This window comes from Oncorhynchus mykiss, chromosome 23 (genome assembly GCF_057628025.1).
Source record: "Oncorhynchus mykiss isolate SJ-2025 chromosome 23, ASM5762802v1, whole genome shotgun sequence".
In the NCBI taxonomy this organism is placed as follows: domain Eukaryota; kingdom Metazoa; phylum Chordata; class Actinopteri; order Salmoniformes; family Salmonidae; genus Oncorhynchus; species Oncorhynchus mykiss.
Genome location: NC_143044.1, coordinates 60,838,521 through 60,857,528, shown reverse-complemented (window position 1 = coordinate 60,857,528; position 19,008 = coordinate 60,838,521). Strand labels below are relative to the sequence as shown.

Sequence of the window (19,008 nt, the reverse complement as noted above, 5' to 3'; positions counted from 1 at the left end):
TATAGGGTAGTAGTGCACTACTTTAGACCAGGCCCTAATAGGGTAGTAGTGCACTACTTTAGACCAGGCCCTATAGGGTAGTAGTGCACTACTTTAGACCAGGCCTATAGGGTAGTAGTGCACTACTTTAGACCAGGCCCTATAGGGTAGTAGTGCACTACTTTAGACCAGGCCTATAGGGTAGTAGTGCACTACTACCGTTTTTAAAAAGGTTTTCTGTGGTTTGTTAGAATAACAGAACAGAACAGCAGTTCAATTCTTTCATAGTTTTTAATAGTGGTATTATAATATTCCCCTTTAAATACTTAAAACATCCTTATTGGTTATACCGGTGTCTTACAGTAAAACATTTCTGCTCATTTCACCAACAAGCAAATAAATTACTTTAACCTTTAAATAATTACATCTGTTTCTTTGTTTTTAAAACACTGCTCCGTTTTAGAAAGTGAAAAACCTTTTGTTTAAGCACGTTACATTTTTTTAAAAACATTTTGCTGCGGGAGTAGTTGCCAGATTTAACAACAAAATTAAAATCAGTATCTGAACCGTCTTCCAGCTAAGCAGATGCAAGAGTTAAACACATCCCTGGGTTAAAGGTCATCCCAAGTTGCTTCGGAGCAGCAGTGTTACCCTGTAAAACTCATTTCAGTCCCAGCACTTCAGAAGAGAAAAACCTTCTCAGGTTGGATGATGCTTAGATTGACATTACGACAAAATGGCAGTACTGTGGAAAACCAAAACCCACAAAAAATAATTCTCCACTTACATTCTCATAGTAAATTAACTTAAGAGAGTACTGCTTACAATACAATAACACTTATTCTCTAAATGTTTAGAGTTAGTAACAAATTCCAATAGATGATAGTTCACAGCAGATTGATAGTTGTTGTTTTTCCAGATCAGTTAAGATTAGAAGGCTGTCACTGTTGGTTCCAGTGTTCTAGAATTAGTTCCCGGGCGGTTCTAGAAGGACATGATGGTTCTCTGGATGATGTCGGCACACTCTCTGACCTCGTGGTCTTTAATGATGAGGGGAGGGGCCAGACGGATGATGTCACCGTGGGTGGGCTTGGCCAACAGTCCGTTGTCACGGAGACGCATGCACACTCTCCAGGCATCATAGTCTGAGGGGGAAGAAAAGTGAGAGCGCACACACACACACACACACACACACACACGGGGTCAAAGCTTCAGCCTACAGAGCAACAACATCAAATTTAAGATAGATAGAAGCTTGTTGTGTAAATACATTTGTTTAGTATAAAACGATAAACTGTTGATCCAAATACCTGCCATTAAAATGACAAAGTCATTAGGAATATTAGGTATTTACATTGGGTAAAATAACTACCTATTGAGATGCATGACAGAAAATGATACACCGTCTCTTTAAGAGCATTAAGTTAGTTAGTGAAGACATGCAACAGACAAATAACATCATTATTATTTGGGTATCTGTTGAAGGGTTGGTGTTAGTATACGGGCCAGAACTGTTGAAGGGTTGGTGTTAGTATACGGGCCAGAACTGTTGAAGGGTTGGTGTTAGTATACGGGCCAGAACTGTTGAAGGGTTGGTGTTAGTATACGGGCCAGAACTGTTGAAGAGTTGGTGGAGTGTCTAACAGCCAAGTGATTCCACATCAGATACACCCATACCTTTAGTCTCCTTGACGACGATAGTGTGTCTAACAGCCAAGTGATTCCACATCAGATACACCCGTACCTTTAGTCTCCTTGACGACGATAGTGTGTCTAACAGCCAAGTGATTCCACATCAGATACACCCGTACCTTTAGTCTCCTTGACGACGATAGTGTGTGATTCCACATCAGATACACCCATACCTTTAGTCTCCTTGATGACGATGGCGTTGAGGAGACCCTTCCCACGGACGATGGGGACGATCTCTTTAGGAAGCTTTGACAGTTCTGACCTCAGCAACTGGCCCATCTTCTCAGCGTTCTCCGCCAGCTTCTCTTCCTCCAGAACCTGTCAGGGAGGACAACGTACTGTTAGAGGAGGCCTGTTACTACCTCAAATCAGCCTGACGAACCGGTGTCTGTATGTCGCCTCGCTACTTGCTGTATATAGCCCCTCTACTGTCTATAGCCCCTCTACTGTCTATAGCCCCTCTCCTGTCTATAGCCCCTCTCCTGTCTATAGCCCCTCTCCTGTCTATAGCCCCTCTCCTGTATATAGCCCCTCTCCTGTATATAGCCCCTCTCCTGTACATAGCAATCACTCAGAGGAGATAGGAGCCCAAGTTCTGTGGTCAGAGGAGATAGGAGCCCAAGTTCTGTGGTCAGAGGAGATAGGAGCCCAAGTTCTGTGGTCAGAGGAGATAGGAGCCCAAGTTCTGTGGTCAGAGGAGATAGGAGCCCAAGTTCTGTGGTCAGAGGAGATAGGAGCCCAAGTTCTGTGGTCAGAGGAGATAGGAGCCCAAGTTCTGTGGTCAGAGGAGATAGGAGCCCAAGTTCTGTGGTCAGAGGAGATAGGAGCCCAAGTTCTGTGGTCAGAGGAGATAGGAGCCCAAGTTCTGTGGTCAGAGGAGATAGGAGCCCAAGTTCTGTGGTCAGAGGAGATAGGAGCCCAAGTTCTGTGGTCAGAGGAGATAGGAGCCCAAGTTCTGTGGTCAGAGGAGATAGGAGCCCAAGTTCTGTGGTCAGAGGAGATAGGAGCCCAAGTTCTGTGGTCAGAGGAGATAGGAGCCCAAGTTCTGTGGTCAGAGGAGATAGGAGCCCAAGTTCTGTGGTCAGAGGAGATAGGAGCCCAAGTTCTGTGGTCAGAGGAGATAGGATGGTCCCACCCACTGCTTTGAAGTCTGTCTGTTACTCTGGAGAGTATCCCATCTTACTCAACCAGCTAGTCAGATTCAGCAGTCTGTTACTCTGGGGAGTATCCCATCTTACTCAACCAGCTAGTCAGATTCAGCAGTCTGTTACTCTGGGGAGTATCCCGTCTTACTAAACCAGCTTGTCAGATATAGTACTCTCATCTGTCTGTTACTCTGGGGAGTATCCCGTCTTACTAAACCAGCTAGTCAGATTCAGCAGTCTGTTACTCTGGGGAGTATCCCATCTTACTCAACCAGCTAGTCAGATTCAGCAGTCTGTTACTCTGGGGAGTATCCCATCTTACTCAACCAGCTAGTCAGATTCAGCAGTCTGTTACTCTGGGGAGTATCCCATCTTACTAAACCAGCTAGTGAGATACAGTACTCTTATCTGTATGTTGCTCTGGGGAGTATCCCATCTTACTCAACCAGCTAGTCAGATTCAGCAGTCTGTTACTCTGGGGAGTATGCCATCTTACTCAACCAGCTAGTCAGATTCAGCTGTCTGTTACTCTGGGGAGTATGCCATCTTACTCAACCAGCTAGTCAGATTCAGCAGTCTGTTACTCTGGGGAGTATCCCATCTTACTCAACCAGCTAGTCAGATTCAGCCGTCTGTTGCTCTGGGGAGTATCCCGTCTTACTCAACCAGCTAGTCAGATTCAGCTGTCTGTTACTCTGGGGAGTATCCCATCTTACTAAACCAGCCTGTCAGATTCAGCTGTCTGTTACTCTGGGGAGTATCCCATCTTACTCAACCAGCTAGTCAGATTCAGCTGTCTGTTACTCTGGGGAGTATCCCATCTTACTCAACCAGCTAGTCAGATTCAGCAGTCTGTTACTCTGGGGAGTATCCCATCTTACTCAACCAGCTAGTCAGATTCAGCAGTCTGTTACTCTGGGGAGTATCCCGTCTTACTAAACCAGCTTGTCAGATACAGTACTCTCATCTGTCTGTTACTCTGGGGAGTATCCCGTCTTACTAAACCAGCTAGTCAGATTCAGCAGTCTGTTACTCTGGGGAGTATCCCATCTTACTCAACCAGCTAGTCAGATTCAGCAGTCTGTTACTCTGGGGAGTATCCCATCTTACTCAACCAGCTAGTCAGATTCAGCAGTCTGTTACTCTGGGGAGTATCCCATCTTACTAAACCAGCTAGTGAGATACAGTACTCTTATCTGTATGTTGCTCTGGGGAGTATCCCATCTTACTCAACCAGCTAGTCAGATTCAGCAGTCTGTTACTCTGGGGAGTATGCCATCTTACTCAACCAGCTAGTCAGATTCAGCTGTCTGTTACTCTGGGGAGTATGCCATCTTACTCAACCAGCTAGTCAGATTCAGCAGTCTGTTACTCTGGGGAGTATCCCATCTTACTCAACCAGCTAGTCAGATTCAGCCGTCTGTTGCTCTGGGGAGTATCCCGTCTTACTCAACCAGCTAGTCAGATTCAGCTGTCTGTTACTCTGGGGAGTATCCCATCTTACTAAACCAGCCTGTCAGATTCAGCTGTCTGTTACTCTGGGGAGTATCCCATCTTACTCAACCAGCTAGTCAGATTCAGCTGTCTGTTACTCTGGGGAGTATCCCATCTTACTCAACCAGCTAGTCAGATTCAGCTGTCTGTTACTCTGGGGAGTATCCCGTCTTACTCAACCAGCTAGTCAGATTCAGCTGTCTGTTACTCTGGGGAGTATCCCATCTTACTCAACCAGCTAGTCAGATTCAGCTGTCTGTTACTCTGGGGAGTATCCCGTCTTACTCAACCAGCTAGTCAGATTCAGCTGTCTGTTACTCTGGGGAGTATCCCATCTTACTCAACCAGCTAGTCAGATTCAGCTGTCTGTTGCTCTGGGGAGTATGCCATCTTACTCAACCAGCTAGTCAGATTCAGCAGTCTGTTACTCTGGGGAGTATGCCATCTTACTCAACCAGCTAGTCAGATTCAGCAGTCTGTTGCTCTGGGGAGTATCCCATCTTACTAAACCAGCTAGTCAGATACAGTACTCATCTGTCTGTTACTCTGGGGAGTATGCCATCTTACTCAACCAGCTAGTCAGATTCAGCAGTCTGTTGCTCTGGGGAGTATCCCATCTTACTAAACCAGCTAGTCAGATACAGTACTCATCTGTCTGTTACTCTGGGGAGTATCCCATCTTACTAAACCAGCTAGTCAGATACAGTACTCAGCTGTCTGTTGCTCTGGGGAGTATCCCATCTTACTAAACCAGCTTGTCAGATACAGTACTCATCTGTCTGTTACTCTGGGGAGTATGCCATCTTACTCAACCAGCTAGTCAGATTCAGCAGTCTGTTACTCTGGGGAGTATCCCATCTTACTAAACCAGCTAGTCAGATTCAGCAGTCTGTTGCTCTGGGAAGTATCCCATCTTACTAAACCAGCTAGTCAGATACAGTACTCATCTGGCTGTTACTCTGGGGAGTATGCCATCTTACTCAACCAGCTAGTCAGATTCAGCTGTCTGTTACTCTGGGGAGTATCCCGTCTTACTCAACCAGCTAGTCAGATTCAGCAGTCTGTTACTCTGGGGAGTATCCCATCTTACTCAACCAGCTAGTCAGATTCAGCAGTCTGTTACTCTGGGGGGTATCCCATCTTACTCAACCAGCTAGTCAGATTCAGCTGTCTGTTACTCTGGGGAGTATCCCATCTTACTCAACCAGCTAGTCAGATTCAGCTGTCTGTTACTCTGGGGAGTATCCCATCTTACTCAACCAGCTAGTCAGATTCAGCTGTCTGTTACTCTGGGGAGTATCCCATCTTACTCAACCAGCTAGTCAGATTCAGCTGTCTGTTACTCTGGGGAGTATCCCATCTTACTCAACCAGCTAGTCAGATTCAGCTGTCTGTTACTCTGGGGAGTATCCCATCTTACTCAACCAGCTAGTCAGATTCAGCTGTCTGTTAATCTGGGGAGTATCCCGTCTTACTAAACTAGCTAGTCAGACACAGTACTCTCATCTGTATGTTGCTCTGGGGAGTATGCTATCTTACTAAACCAGCTAGTCAGATTCAGCTGTCTGTTACTCTGGGGAGTATGCCATCTTACTAAACCAGCTAGTCAGATTCAGCAGTCTGTTGCTCTGGGGAGTATGCCATCTTACTAAACCAGCTAGTCAGATTCAGCAGTCTGTTGCTCTGGGGAGTATCCCATCTTACTCAACCAGCTAGTCAGATTCAGCTGTCTGTTACTCTGGGGAGTATCCCATCTTACTCAACCAGCTAGTCAGATTCAGCTGTCTGTTACTCTGGGGAGTATCCCATCTTACTCAACCAGCTAGTCAGATTCAGCTGTCTGTTAATCTGGGGAGTATCCCGTCTTACTAAACTAGCTAGTCAGACACAGTACTCTCATCTGTATGTTGCTCTGGGGAGTATCCCATCTTACTAAACCAGCTAGTCAGATTCAGCAGTCTGTTACTCTGGGGAGTATCCCATCTTACTCAACCAGCTAGTCAGATTCAGCTGTCTGTTACTCTGGGGAGTATCCCATCTTACTAAACCAGCTAGTCAGATTCAGCAGTCTGTTACTCTGGGGAGTATGCCATCTTACTCAACCAGCTAGTCAGATTCAGCTGTCTGTTACTCTGGAGAGTATCCCATCTTACTCAACCAGCTTGTCAGATACAGTACTCATCTGTCTGTTACTCTGGGGAGTATCCCATCTTACTAAACCAGCTAGTGAGATACAGTACTCTCATCTGTATGTTGCTCTGGGGAGTATGCCATCTTACTCAACCAGCTAGTCAGATTCAGCAGTCTGTTAATCTGGGGAGTATCCCATCTTACTAAACCAGCTAGTGAGATACAGTACTCTCATCTGTATGTTGCTCTGGGGAGTATCCCGTCTTACTAAACCAGCTAGTCAGACACAGTACTCTCATCTGTATGTTGCTCTGGGGAGTATCCCGTCTTACTAAACCAGCTAGTCAGACACAGTACTCTCATCTGTATGTTGCTCTGGGGAGTATCCCGTCTTACTAAACCAGCTAGTCAGATATGATGACTTGACTGCTTGAAGGAATGAATGAGACACTACATGGCCACAACATGCTGGTCCAATATCTCAAACAAAAATCATGGGCATTAATATGGAGTTGGTCCCCCCATTGCTGCTATAACAGCCTCCACTCTTCTGGGATGACTTTCCACTAGATGTTGGAACATTGCTGCTATCACAGCCTCCACTCTTCTGGGAAGGCTTTCCACTAGATGTTGGAACATTGCAGCTAGAACAGCCTCCACTCTTCTGGGAAGGCTTTCCACTAGATGTTGGAACATTGCTGCTATAACAGCCTCCACTCTTCTGGGAAGGCTTTCCACTAGATGTTGGAACATTACTGCTATACCAGCCTCCACTCTTCTGGGAAGGCTTTCCACTAGATGTTGGAAGTTTACGAACTGACTTGTTGGAAAGGTGGCATCCTATGACAGTGCCACGTTGAAAGTCACTGAGCTCTTCAGTAAGGCCATTCTACTGACAATGTTTGTCTATGGAGATTACATGGCAGTGTGCTAGATTTTATACACCTGTCAGCAACGGCTGTGGCTGAAATAGCCGAATCCACTAATTTGAAGGGGCATCCACATACTTCTGACCAGGCAGTATACGTGACTGCCCGGACTGATGGATGGTAGAAGGAATCACCCAAGACATCCAGCCTAGCCAAAGCTAAAAGGATGAATGGTAGAAGGAGTCACCCAAGACATCCAGCCTAGCCAAAGCTAAAAGGATGAATGGTAGGAGTCACCCAAGACATCCAGCCTAGCCAAAGCTAAAAGGATGAATGGTAGAAGGAGTCACCCAAGACATCCAGCCTAGCCAAAGCTAAAAGGATGAACGGTAGGAAGAGTCACCTAAGACATCTAGCCTAGCCAAAGCTAAAAGGATGAATGGTAGAAGGAGTCACCCAAGACATCCAGCCTAGCCAAAGCTAAAAGGATGAATGTAGAAGGAGTCACCCAAGACATCCAGCCTAGCCAAAGCTAAGAGGATGAATGTAGAAGGACCCTCTATTCCTGAAACTATCCGCCGCCATTGTCGCAACCCCTATTACCAGCCTGTTCAACCTCTCTTTCATATCGTCTGAGATCCCCAAGGATTGGAAAGCTGCCGCAGTCATCCCCCTCTTCAAAGGGGGCGACACCCTGGACCCAAACTGTTACAGACCTATATCCATCCTGCCCTGCCTATCTAAGGTCTTCGAAAGCCAAGTCAACAAACAGGTCACTGACCATCTTGAATCCCACCGTACCTTCTCCGCTGTGCAATCTGGTTTCCGAGCCGGTCACGGGTGTACCTCAGCCACGCTCAAGGTACTAAACGATATCATAACCGCCATCGATAAAAGACAGTACTGTGCAGCCGTCTTCATAGACCTTGCCAAGGCTTTCGACTCTGTCAATCACCGTATTCTTATCGGCAGACTCAGTAGCCTCGGTTTTTCGGATGACTGCCTTGCCTGGTTCACCAATTACTTTGCAGACAGAGTTCAGTGTGTCAAATCGGAGGGCATGCTGTCCGGTCCTCTGGCAGTCTCTATGGGGGTGCCACAGGGTTCAATTCTCGGGCCGACTCTTTTCTCTGTATATATCAATGATGTTTCTCATGCTGCGGGCGATTCCCTGATCCACCTCTACGCAGACGACACCATTCTATATACTTCCGGCCCGTCCTTGGACACTGTGCTATCTAACCTCCAAACGAGCTTCAATGCCATACAGCACTCCTTCCGTGGCCTCCAACTGCTCTTAAACGCTAGTAAAACCAAATGCATGCTTTTCAACCGTTCGCTGCCTGCACCCGCACGCCTGACCAGCATCACCACCCTGGATGGTTCCGACCTTGAATATGTGGACATCTATAAGTACCTAGGTGTCTGGCTAGACTCTAAACTCTCCTTCCAGACCCATATCAAACATCTCCAATCGAAAATCAAATCAAGAGTCGGCTTTCTATTCCGCAACAAAGCCTCCTTCACTCACGCCGCCAAACTTACCCTAGTAAAACTGACTATCCTACCGATCCTCGACTTCGGCGACGTCATCTACAAAATTGCTTCCAACACTCTACTCAGCAAACTGGATGCAGTCTATCACAGTGCCATCCGTTTTGTCACTAAAGCACCTTATACCACCCACCACTGCGACTTGTATGCTCTAGTCGGCTGGCCCTCGCTACATATTCGTCGCCAGACCCACTGGCTCCAGGTCATCTACAAGTCCATGCTAGGTAAAGCTCCGCCTTATCTCAGTTCACTGGTTACGATGGCAACACCCATCCGTAGCACGCGCTCCAGCAGGTGTATCTCACTGATCATCCCTAAAGCCAACACCTCATTTGGCCGCCTTTCGTTCCAGTTCTCTGCTGCCTGTGACTGGAACGAATTGCAAAAATCGCTGAAGTTGGAGACTTTTATCTCCCTCACCAACTTCAAACATCTGCTATCTGAGCAGCTAACCGATCGCTGCAGCTGTACATAGTCTATTGGTAAATAGCCCACCCATTTTCACCTACCTCATCCCCATACTGTTTTTATTTATTTATTTTTATTTTTCTGCTCTTTTGCACACCAATATCTCTACCTGTACATAACCATCTGATCATTTATCACTCCAGTGTTAATCTGCTAAATTGTAATTATTTGCCTACCTCATGCCTTTTGCACACAATGTATATATAGACTCCCCTTTTTTTCTACTGTGTTATTGACTTGTTAATTGTTTACTCCATGTGTAACTCTGTGTTGTCTGTTCACACTGCTATGCCTTATCTTGGCCAGGTCGCAGTTGCAAATGAGAACTTGTTCTCAACTAGCCTACCTGGTTAAATAAAGGTGTTCTCAACTAGCCTACCTGGTTAAATAAAGGTATTCTCAACTAGCCTACCTGGTTAAATAAAGGTGTTCTCAACTAGCCTACCTGGTTAAATAAAGGTATTCTCAACTAGCCTACCTGGTTAAATAAAGGTGTTTTCAACTAGCCTACCTGGTTAAATAAAGGTATTCTCAACTAGCCTACCTGGTTAAATAAAGGTATTCTCAACTAGCCTACCTGGTTAAATAAAGGTATTCTCAACTAGCCTACCTGGTTAAATAAAGGTATTCTCAACTAGCCTACCTGGTTAAATAAAGGTATTCTCAACTAGCCTACCTGGTTAAATAAAGGTATTCTCAACTAGCCTACCTGGTTAAATAAAGGTGTTTTCAACTAGCCTACCTGGTTAAATAAAGGTATTCTCAACTAGTCTACCTGGTTAAATAAAGGTATTCTCAACTAGCCTACCTGGTTAAATAAAGGTATTCTCAACTAGCCTACCTGGTTAAATAAAGGTATTCTCAACTAGCCTACCTGGTTAAATAAAGGTATTCTCAACTAGCCTACCTGGTTAAATAAAGGTGTTTTCAACTAGCCTACCTGGTTAAATAAAGGTATTCTCAACTAGCCTACCTGGTTAAATAAAGGTATTCTCAACTAGCCTACCTGGTTAAATAAAGGTATTCTCAACTAGCCTACCTGGTTAAATAAAGGTGTTTTCAACTAGCCTACCTGGTTAAATAAAGGTATTCTCAACTAGCCTACCTGGTTAAATAAAGGTGTTCTCAACTAGCCTACCTGGTTAAATAAAGGTGTTTTCAACTAGCCTACCTGGTTAAATAAAGGTGTTCTCAACTAGCCTACCTGGTTAAATAAAGGTGTTCTCAACTAGCCTACCTGGTTAAATAAAGGTGTTTTCAACTAGCCTACCTGGTTAAATAAAGGTATTCTCAACTAGCCTACCTGGTTAAATAAAGGTGTTCTCAACTAGCCTACCTGGTTAAATAAAGGTGTTCTCAACTAGCCTACCTGGTTAAATAAAGGTGTTTTCAACTAGCCTACCTGGTTAAATAAAGGTATTCTCAACTAGCCTACCTGGTTAAATAAAGGTGTTCTCAACTAGCCTACCTGGTTAAATAAAGGTGTTTTCAACTAGCCTACCTGGTTAAATAAAGGTATTCTCAACTAGCCTACCTGGTTAAATAAAGGTGTTCTCAACTAGCCTACCTGGTTAAATAAAGGTGTTCTCAACTAGCCTACCTGGTTAAATAAAGGTATTCTCAACTAGCCTACCTGGTTAAATAAAGGTATTCTCAACTAGCCTACCTGGTTAAATAAAGGTGAAATAAAAATAAATAAAAAAAAGAAGGAGTCACCCAAGACATCCAGCCTAGCCAAAGCTAAAAGGATGAATGGTAGAAGGAGTCACCCAAGACATCCAGCCTAGCCAAAGCTAAAAGGATGAATGGTAGGAGGAGTCACCCAAGACATCAAGCCTAGCCAAAGCTAAAAGGATGAATGGTAGGAGGAGTCACCCAAGACATCAAGCCTAGCCAAAGCTAAAAGGATGAATGGTAGGAGGAGTCACCCAAGACATCCAGCCTAGCCAAAGCTAAAAGGATGAATGGTAGAAGGAGTCACCCAAGACATCCAGCCTAGCCAAAGCTAAAAGGATGAATGGTAGGAGGAGTCACCCAAGACATCCAGCCTAGCCAAAGCTAAAAGGATGAATGGTAGAAGGAGTCACCCAAGACATCCAGCCTAGCCAAAGCTAAAAGGATGAATGGTAGAAGGAGTCACCCAAGACATCCAGCCTAGCCAAAGCTAAAAGGATGAATGGTAGGAGGAGTCACCCAAGACATCCAGCCTAGCCAAAGCTAAAAGGATGAATGGTAGGAGGAGTCACCCAAGACATCCAGCCTAGCCAAAGCTAAAAGGATGAATGGTAGGAGGAGTCACCCAAGACATCCAGCCTAGCCAAAGCTAAAAGGATGAATGGTAGGAGGAGTCACCCAAGACATCCAGCCTAGCCAAAGCTAAAAGGATGAATGGTAGGAGGAGTCACCCAAGACATCCAGCCTAGCCAAAGCTAAAAGGATGAATGGTAGGAGGAGTCACCCAAGACATCCAGCCTAGCCAAAGCTAAAAGGATGAATGGTAGGAGGAGTCACCCAAGACATCCAGCCTAGCCAAAGCTAAAAGGATGAATGGTAGGAGGAGTCACCCAAGACATCCAGCCTAGCCAAAGCTAAAAGGATGAATGGTAGAAGGAGTCACCCAAGACATCCAGCCTAGCCAAAGCTAAAAGGATGAATGGTAGAAGGAGTCACCCAAGACATCCAGCCTAGCCAAAGCTAAAAGGATGAATGGTAGAAGGAGTCACCCAAGACATCCAGCCTAGCCAAAGCTAAAAGGATGAATGGTAGAAGGAGTCACCCAAGACATCAAGCCTAGCCAAAGCTAAAAGGATGAATGGTAGGAGGAGTCACCCAAGACATCCAGCCTAGCCAAAGCTAAAAGGATGAATGGTAGAAGGAGTCACCCAAGACATCCAGCCTAGCCAAAGCTAAAAGGATGAATGGTAGGAGTCACCCAAGACATCCAGCCTAGCCAAAGCTAAAAGGATGAATGGTAGGAGGAGTCACCCAAGACATCCAGCCTAGCCAAAGCTAAAAGGATGAATGGTAGGAGGAGTCACCCAAGACATCCAGCCTAGCCAAAGCTAAAAGGATGAATGGTAGGAGGAGTCACCCAAGACATCCAGCCTAGCCAAAGCTAAAAGGATGAATGGTAGGAGGAGTCACCCAAGACATCCAGCCTAGCCAAAGCTAAAAGGATGAATGGTAGGAGGAGTCACCCAAGACATCCAGCCTAGCCAAAGCTAAAAGGATGAATGGTAGGAGGAGTCACCCAAGACATCCAGCCTAGCCAAAGCTAAAAGGATGAATGGTAGGAGGAGTCACCCAAGACATCCAGCCTAGCCAAAGCTAAAAGGATGAATGGTAGGAGGAGTCACCCAAGACATCCAGCCTAGCCAAAGCTAAAAGGATGAATGGTAGGAGGAGTCACCCAAGACATCCAGCCTAGCCAAAGCTAAAAGGATGAATGGTAGGAGGAGTCACCCAAGACATCCAGCCTAGCCAAAGCTAAAAGGATGAATGGTAGAAGGAGTCACCCAAGACATCCAGCCTAGCCAAAGCTAAAAGGATGAATGGTAGGAGTCACCCAAGACATCCAGCCTAGCCAAAGCTAAAAGGATGAATGGTAGGAGGAGTCACCCAAGACATCCAGCCTAGCCAAAGCTAAAAGGATGAATGGTAGGAGGAGTCACCCAAGACATCCAGCCTAGCCAAAGCTAAAAGGATGAATGGTAGGAGGAGTCACCCAAGACATCCAGCCTAGCCAAAGCTAAAAGGATGAATGGTAGGAGGAGTCACCCAAGACATCCAGCCTAGCCAAAGCTAAAAGGATGAATGGTAGGAGGAGTCACCCAAGACATCCAGCCTAGCCAAAGCTAAAAGGATGAATGGTAGGAGGAGTCACCCAAGACATCCAGCCTAGCCAAAGCTAAAAGGATGAATGGTAGGAGGAGTCACCCAAGACATCCAGCCTAGCCAAAGCTAAAAGGATGAATGGTAGGAGGAGTCACCCAAGACATCCAGCCTAGCCAAAGCTAAAAGGATGAATGGTAGGAGGAGTCACCCAAGACATCCAGCCTAGCCAAAGCTAAAAGGATGAATGGTAGAAGGAGTCACCCAAGACATCCAGCCTAGCCAAAGCTAAAAGGATGAATGGTAGAAGGAGTCACCCAAGACATCCAGCCTAGCCAAAGCTAAAAGGATGAATGGTAGGAGGAGTCACCCAAGACATCCAGCCTAGCCAAAGCTAAAAGGATGAATGGTAGAAGGAGTCACCCAAGACATCAAGCCTAGCCAAAGCTAAAAGGATGAATGGTAGAAGGAGTCACCCAAGACATCCAGCCTAGCCAAAGCTAAAAGGATGAATGGTAGGAGGAGTCACCCAAGACATCCAGCCTAGCCAAAGCTAAAAGGATGAATGGTAGGAGGAGTCACCCAAGACATCCAGCCTAGCCAAAGCTAAAAGGATGAATGGTAGAAGGAGTCACCCAAGACATCCAGCCTAGCCAAAGCTAAAAGGATGAATGGTAGAAGGAGTCACCCAAGACATCCAGCCTAGCCAAAGCTAAAAGGATGAATGGTAGAAGGAGTCACCCAAGACATCCAGCCTAGCCAAAGCTAAAAGGATGAATGGTAGAAGGAGTCACCCAAGACATCCAGCCTAGCCAAAGCTAAAAGGATGAATGGTAGGAGGAGTCACCCAAGACATCCAGCCTAGCCAAAGCTAAAAGGATGAATGGTAGAAGGAGTCACCCAAGACATCCAGCCTAGCCAAAGCTAAAAGGATGAATGGTAGGAGTCACCCAAGACATCCAGCCTAGCCAAAGCTAAAAGGATGAATGGTAGAAGGAGTCACCCAAGACATCCAGCCTAGCCAAAGCTAAAAGGATGAATGGTAGGAGGAGTCACCCAAGACATCCAGCCTAGCCAAAGCTAAAAGGATGAATGGTAGAAGGAGTCACCCAAGACATCCAGCCTAGCCAAAGCTAAAAGGATGAATGGTAGGAGGAGTCACCCAAGACATCCAGCCTAGCCAAAGCTAAAAGGATGAATGGTAGAAGGAGTCACCCAAGACATCAAGCCTAGCCAAAGCTAAAAGGATGAATGGTAGAAGGAGTCACCCAAGACATCCAGCCTAGCCAAAGCTAAAAGGATGAATGGTAGAAGGAGTCACCCAAGACATCAAGCCTAGCCAAAGCTAAAAGGATGAATGGTAGAAGGAGTCACCCAAGACATCCAGCCTAGCCAAAGCTAAAAGGATGAATGGTAGAAGGAGTCACCCAAGACATCCAGCCTAGCCAAAGCTAAAAGGATGAATGGTAGGAGTCACCCAAGACATCCAGCCTAGCCAAAGCTAAAGTGGGACTATTGTTTCTTCAATGTGTCAATGTTTGAATCTATACCTCCGTTTTGGATTTGTCCACATTTAAGTGTGCGGGCGTCTCCATCTCTCCTAATGTTTGAATCAGTCCATAGCCAAATAACTAACTAGCTGAATCTGTCCATAGCCAAATAACTAACTAGCTGAATCTGTCCATAGCCAAATAGCTAACTAGCTGAATCTGTCCATAGTCAAATAACTAACTAGCTGAATCTGTCCATAGCCAAATAACTAACTAACTAGCGGAATCTGTCCATAGCCAAATAACGAACTAGCTGAATCTGTCCATAGCTAAATAACTAACTAGCTAGCTAACTAGCTGAATCTGTCCATAGCTAAATAACTAACTAGCTAGCTAAATCTGTCCATAGCCAAATAACTAACTAGCTGAATCTGTCCATAGCTAAATAACTAACTAGCTAGCTAACTAGCTGAATCTGTCCATAGCCAAATAACTAACTAGCTGAATCTGTCCATAGCCAAATAACTAACTAGCTGAATCTGTCCATAGCCAAATAACTAACTAGCTAGCTAACTAGCTGAATCTGTCCATAGCTAAATAACTAACTAGCTGAATCTGTCCATAGCTAAATAACTAACTAGCTAGCTAACTAGCTGAATCTGTCCATAGCCAAATAACTAACTAGCTGAATCTGTCCATAGCCAAATAACTAACTAGCTGAATCTGTCCATAGCCAAATAACTAACTAGCTAGCTAACTAGCTGAATCTGTCCATAGCTAAATAACTAACTAGCTAGCTAACTAGCTGAATCTGTCCATAGCCAAATAACTAACTAGCTGAATCTGTCCATAGCTAAATAACTAACTAGCTAGCTAACTAGCTGAATCTGTCCATAGCCAAATAACTAACTAGCTGAATCTGTCCATAGCCAAATAACTAACTAGCTGAATCTGTCCATAGCTAAATAACTAACTAGTTGAATCTGTCCATAGCTAAATAACTAACTAGCTAGCTAACTAGCTGAATCTGTCCATAGCCAAATAACTAACTAGCTGAATCTGTCCATAGCTAAATAACTAACTAGCTAGCTAACTAGCTGAATCTGTCCATAGCCAAATAACTAACTAGCTGAATCTGTCCATAACCAAATAACTAACTAGCTGAATCTGTCCATAGCCAAATAACTAACTAGCTAGCTAACTAGCTGAATCTGTCCATAGCTAAATAACTAACTAGCTAGCTAACTAGCTGAATCTGTCCATAGCTAAATAACTAACTAGCTGAATATGTCCATAGCTAAATAACTAACTAGCTAGCTAACTAGCTGAATATGTCCATAGCCAAATAACTAACTAGCTGAATCTGTCCATAGCCAAATCACTAACTAGCTGAATCTGTCCATAGCCAAATAACTAACTAGCTAGCTAACTAGCTGAATCTGTCCATAGCTAAATAACTAACTAGCTAGCTAACTAGCTGAATCTGTCCATAGCTAAATAACTAACTAGCTGAATCTGTCCATAGCTAAATAACTAACTAGCTAGCTAACTAGCTGAATCTGTCCATAGCCAAATAACTAACTAGCTGAATCTGTCCATAGCTAAATAACTAACTAGCTGAATCTGTCCATAGCCAAATAACTAACTAGCTAGCTAACTAGCTGAATCTGTCCATAGCTAAATAACTAACTAGCTGAATCTGTCCATAGCCAAATAACTAACTAGCTGAATCTGTCCATAGCCAAATAACTAATTAGCTGAATCTGTCCATAGCCAAATAACTAACTAGCTGAATCTGTCCATAGCCAAATAACTAACTAGCTGAATCTGTCCATAGCCAAATAACTAACTAGCTAGCTGAATCTGTCCATAACCAAATAACTAACTAACTAGCTGAATATGTCCATAGCTAAATAACTAACTAGCTAGCTAACTACCTGAATCTGTCCATAGCTAAATAACTAACTAGCTAGCTAACTAGCTGAATCTGTCCATAGCTAAATAACTAACTAGCTGAATATGTCCAATGCAAATAACTAACTAACTGAATCTGTCCATAGCCAAATAGCTAACTAGCTGAATCTGTCCATAGTCAAATAACGAACTAGCTGAATCTGTCCATAGCCAAATAACTAACTAGCTAGCGGAATCTGTCCATAGCCAAATAACGAACTAGCTGAATCTGTCCATAGCTAAATAACTAACTAGCTAGCTAACTAGCTGAATCTGTCCATAGCTAAATAACTAACTAGCTAGCTAAATCTGTCCATAGCCAAATAACTAACTAGCTGAATCTGTCCATAGCTAAATAACTAACTAGCTAGCTAACTAGCTGAATCTGTCCATAGCTAAATAACTAACTAGCTGAATAACTAAAAGCTAGCTACCACGTACCTCTAGAGCTGCCATGGCAACGCCACAGGCCAGAGGGTTTCCTCCGTACGTAGAGCCGTGCTCTCCAGGCTTGATGGTCAGCATCACCTCATCATCACACAGCACCGCAGACACCTGGCAGGACAAGGTATATATCAGAGACTGACATGACCCAGTCACACCATGACCCAGTCCCAACATGACCCAGTCCCAACATGACCCAGTCCCAACATGACCCAGTCCCAACATGACTCAACATGTCCCAGTCCCAACATGACCGAGTCCCAACATGACCCAGTCCCAACAGTCACAACATGACCCAGTCCCAACATGACCCAGTCCCAACATGACTCAACATGTCCCAGTCCCAACATGACCCAGCCCAACATTACCCAGTCCCAACAGTCACAACATGACCCAGTCCCAACATGACCCAGTCACAACATGACCCAGTCACAACAGTCCCAACATGACCCAGTCCCAACAGTCCCAACATGACCCAGTCCCCACATGACCCAGTCCAAACAGTCCCAACATGACCCAGTCCCAACATGACCCAGTCCAAACAGTCCCAACATGACCCAGTCCCAACATGACCCAGTCCAAACAGTCCCAACATGACCCAGTTACAACATGACCCAGTCCCAACAGTCCCAACATGACCCAGTCACAACATGACCCAGTCCCAACAGTCCCCACATGACCCAGTCCCAACATGACCCACTCCCAACATGACCCAGTCCCAACATGACCCAGTCCCAACATGACCCAGTCACAACATGACCCAGTCACAACAGTCCCAACATGACCCAGTCACAACAGTCCCAACATGACCCAGTCCCAACATGACCCAGTCCCAACATGACCCAGTCCCAACATGACCCAGTCACAACATGACCCAGTCACAACAGTCCCAACATAACCCAGTCCCAACATGACCCAGTCCCAACATGACCCAGTCCCAACATGACCCAGTCCCAACAGTCCCCACATGACCCAGTCCCAACATGACCCACTCCCAACATGACCCAGTCCCAACATGACCCAGTCCCAACATGACCCAGTCCCCACATGACCCAGTCCCAACATGACCCACTCCCAACATGACCCAGTCCCAACATGACCCAGTCCCAACATGACCCAGTCACAACATGACCCAGTCACAACAGTCCCAACATGACCCAGTCACAACAGTCCCAACATGACCCAGTCCCAACATGACCCAGTCCCAACATGACCCAGTCACAACATGTCCCAGTCCCAACATGACCCAGCCCCAACATTACCCAGTCCCAACAGTCACAACATGACCCAGTCCCAACATGACCCAGTCACAACATGACCCAGTCACAACAGTCCCAACATGACCCAGTCCCAACAGTCCCAACATGACCCAGTCCCCACATGACCCAGTCCAAACAGTCCCAACATGACCCAGTCCCAACATGACCCAGTCCAAACAGTCCCAACATGACCCAGTCCCAACATGACCCAGTCCAAACAGTCCCAACATGACCCAGTTACAACATGACCCAGTCCCAACAGTCCCAACATGACCCAGTCACAACATGACCCAGTCCCAACAGTCCCCACATGACCCAGTCCCAACATGACCCACTCCCAACATGACCCAGTCCCAACATGACCCAGTCCCAACATGACCCAGTCACAACATGACCCAGTCACAACAGTCCCAACATGACCCAGTCACAACAGTCCCAACATGACCCAGTCCCAACATGACCCAGTCCCAACATGACCCAGTCACAACATGACCCAGTCACAACAGTCCCAACATAACCCAGTCCCAACATGACCCAGTCCCAACATGACCCAGTCCCAACATGACCCAGTCCCAACAGTCCCCACATGACCCAGTCCCAACATGACCCACTCCCAACATGACCCAGTCCCAACATGACCCAGTCCCAACATGACCCAGTCCCAACATGACCCAGTCACAACATGACCCAGTCACAACAG

General features: G+C 45.6%; 1 protein-coding gene across 6 annotated transcripts in view; it reads right to left on the bottom strand.

The window, feature by feature from the left end:
- Positions 1 to 251: 251 nt before the first annotated feature.
- Positions 252 to 19,008, bottom strand: part of LOC110516215 (ornithine aminotransferase, mitochondrial) — a 36,183-nt gene continuing 17,426 nt past the window's right edge. For all 6 annotated transcript variants that reach the window (XM_090217828.1, XM_090217826.1, XM_090217825.1 and 3 more), the window contains 3 exons: positions 17,047 to 17,160; positions 1,845 to 1,989; positions 252 to 1,124 (listed from right to left, as the gene is read on the bottom strand). In XM_090217828.1, the coding sequence (XP_090073954.1) occupies positions 964 to 1,124; positions 1,845 to 1,989; positions 17,047 to 17,160 (420 nt within the window). In that variant the 3' untranslated portion in view covers positions 252 to 963. The remainder of the gene's footprint in view (positions 1,125 to 1,844; positions 1,990 to 17,046; positions 17,161 to 19,008) is intronic.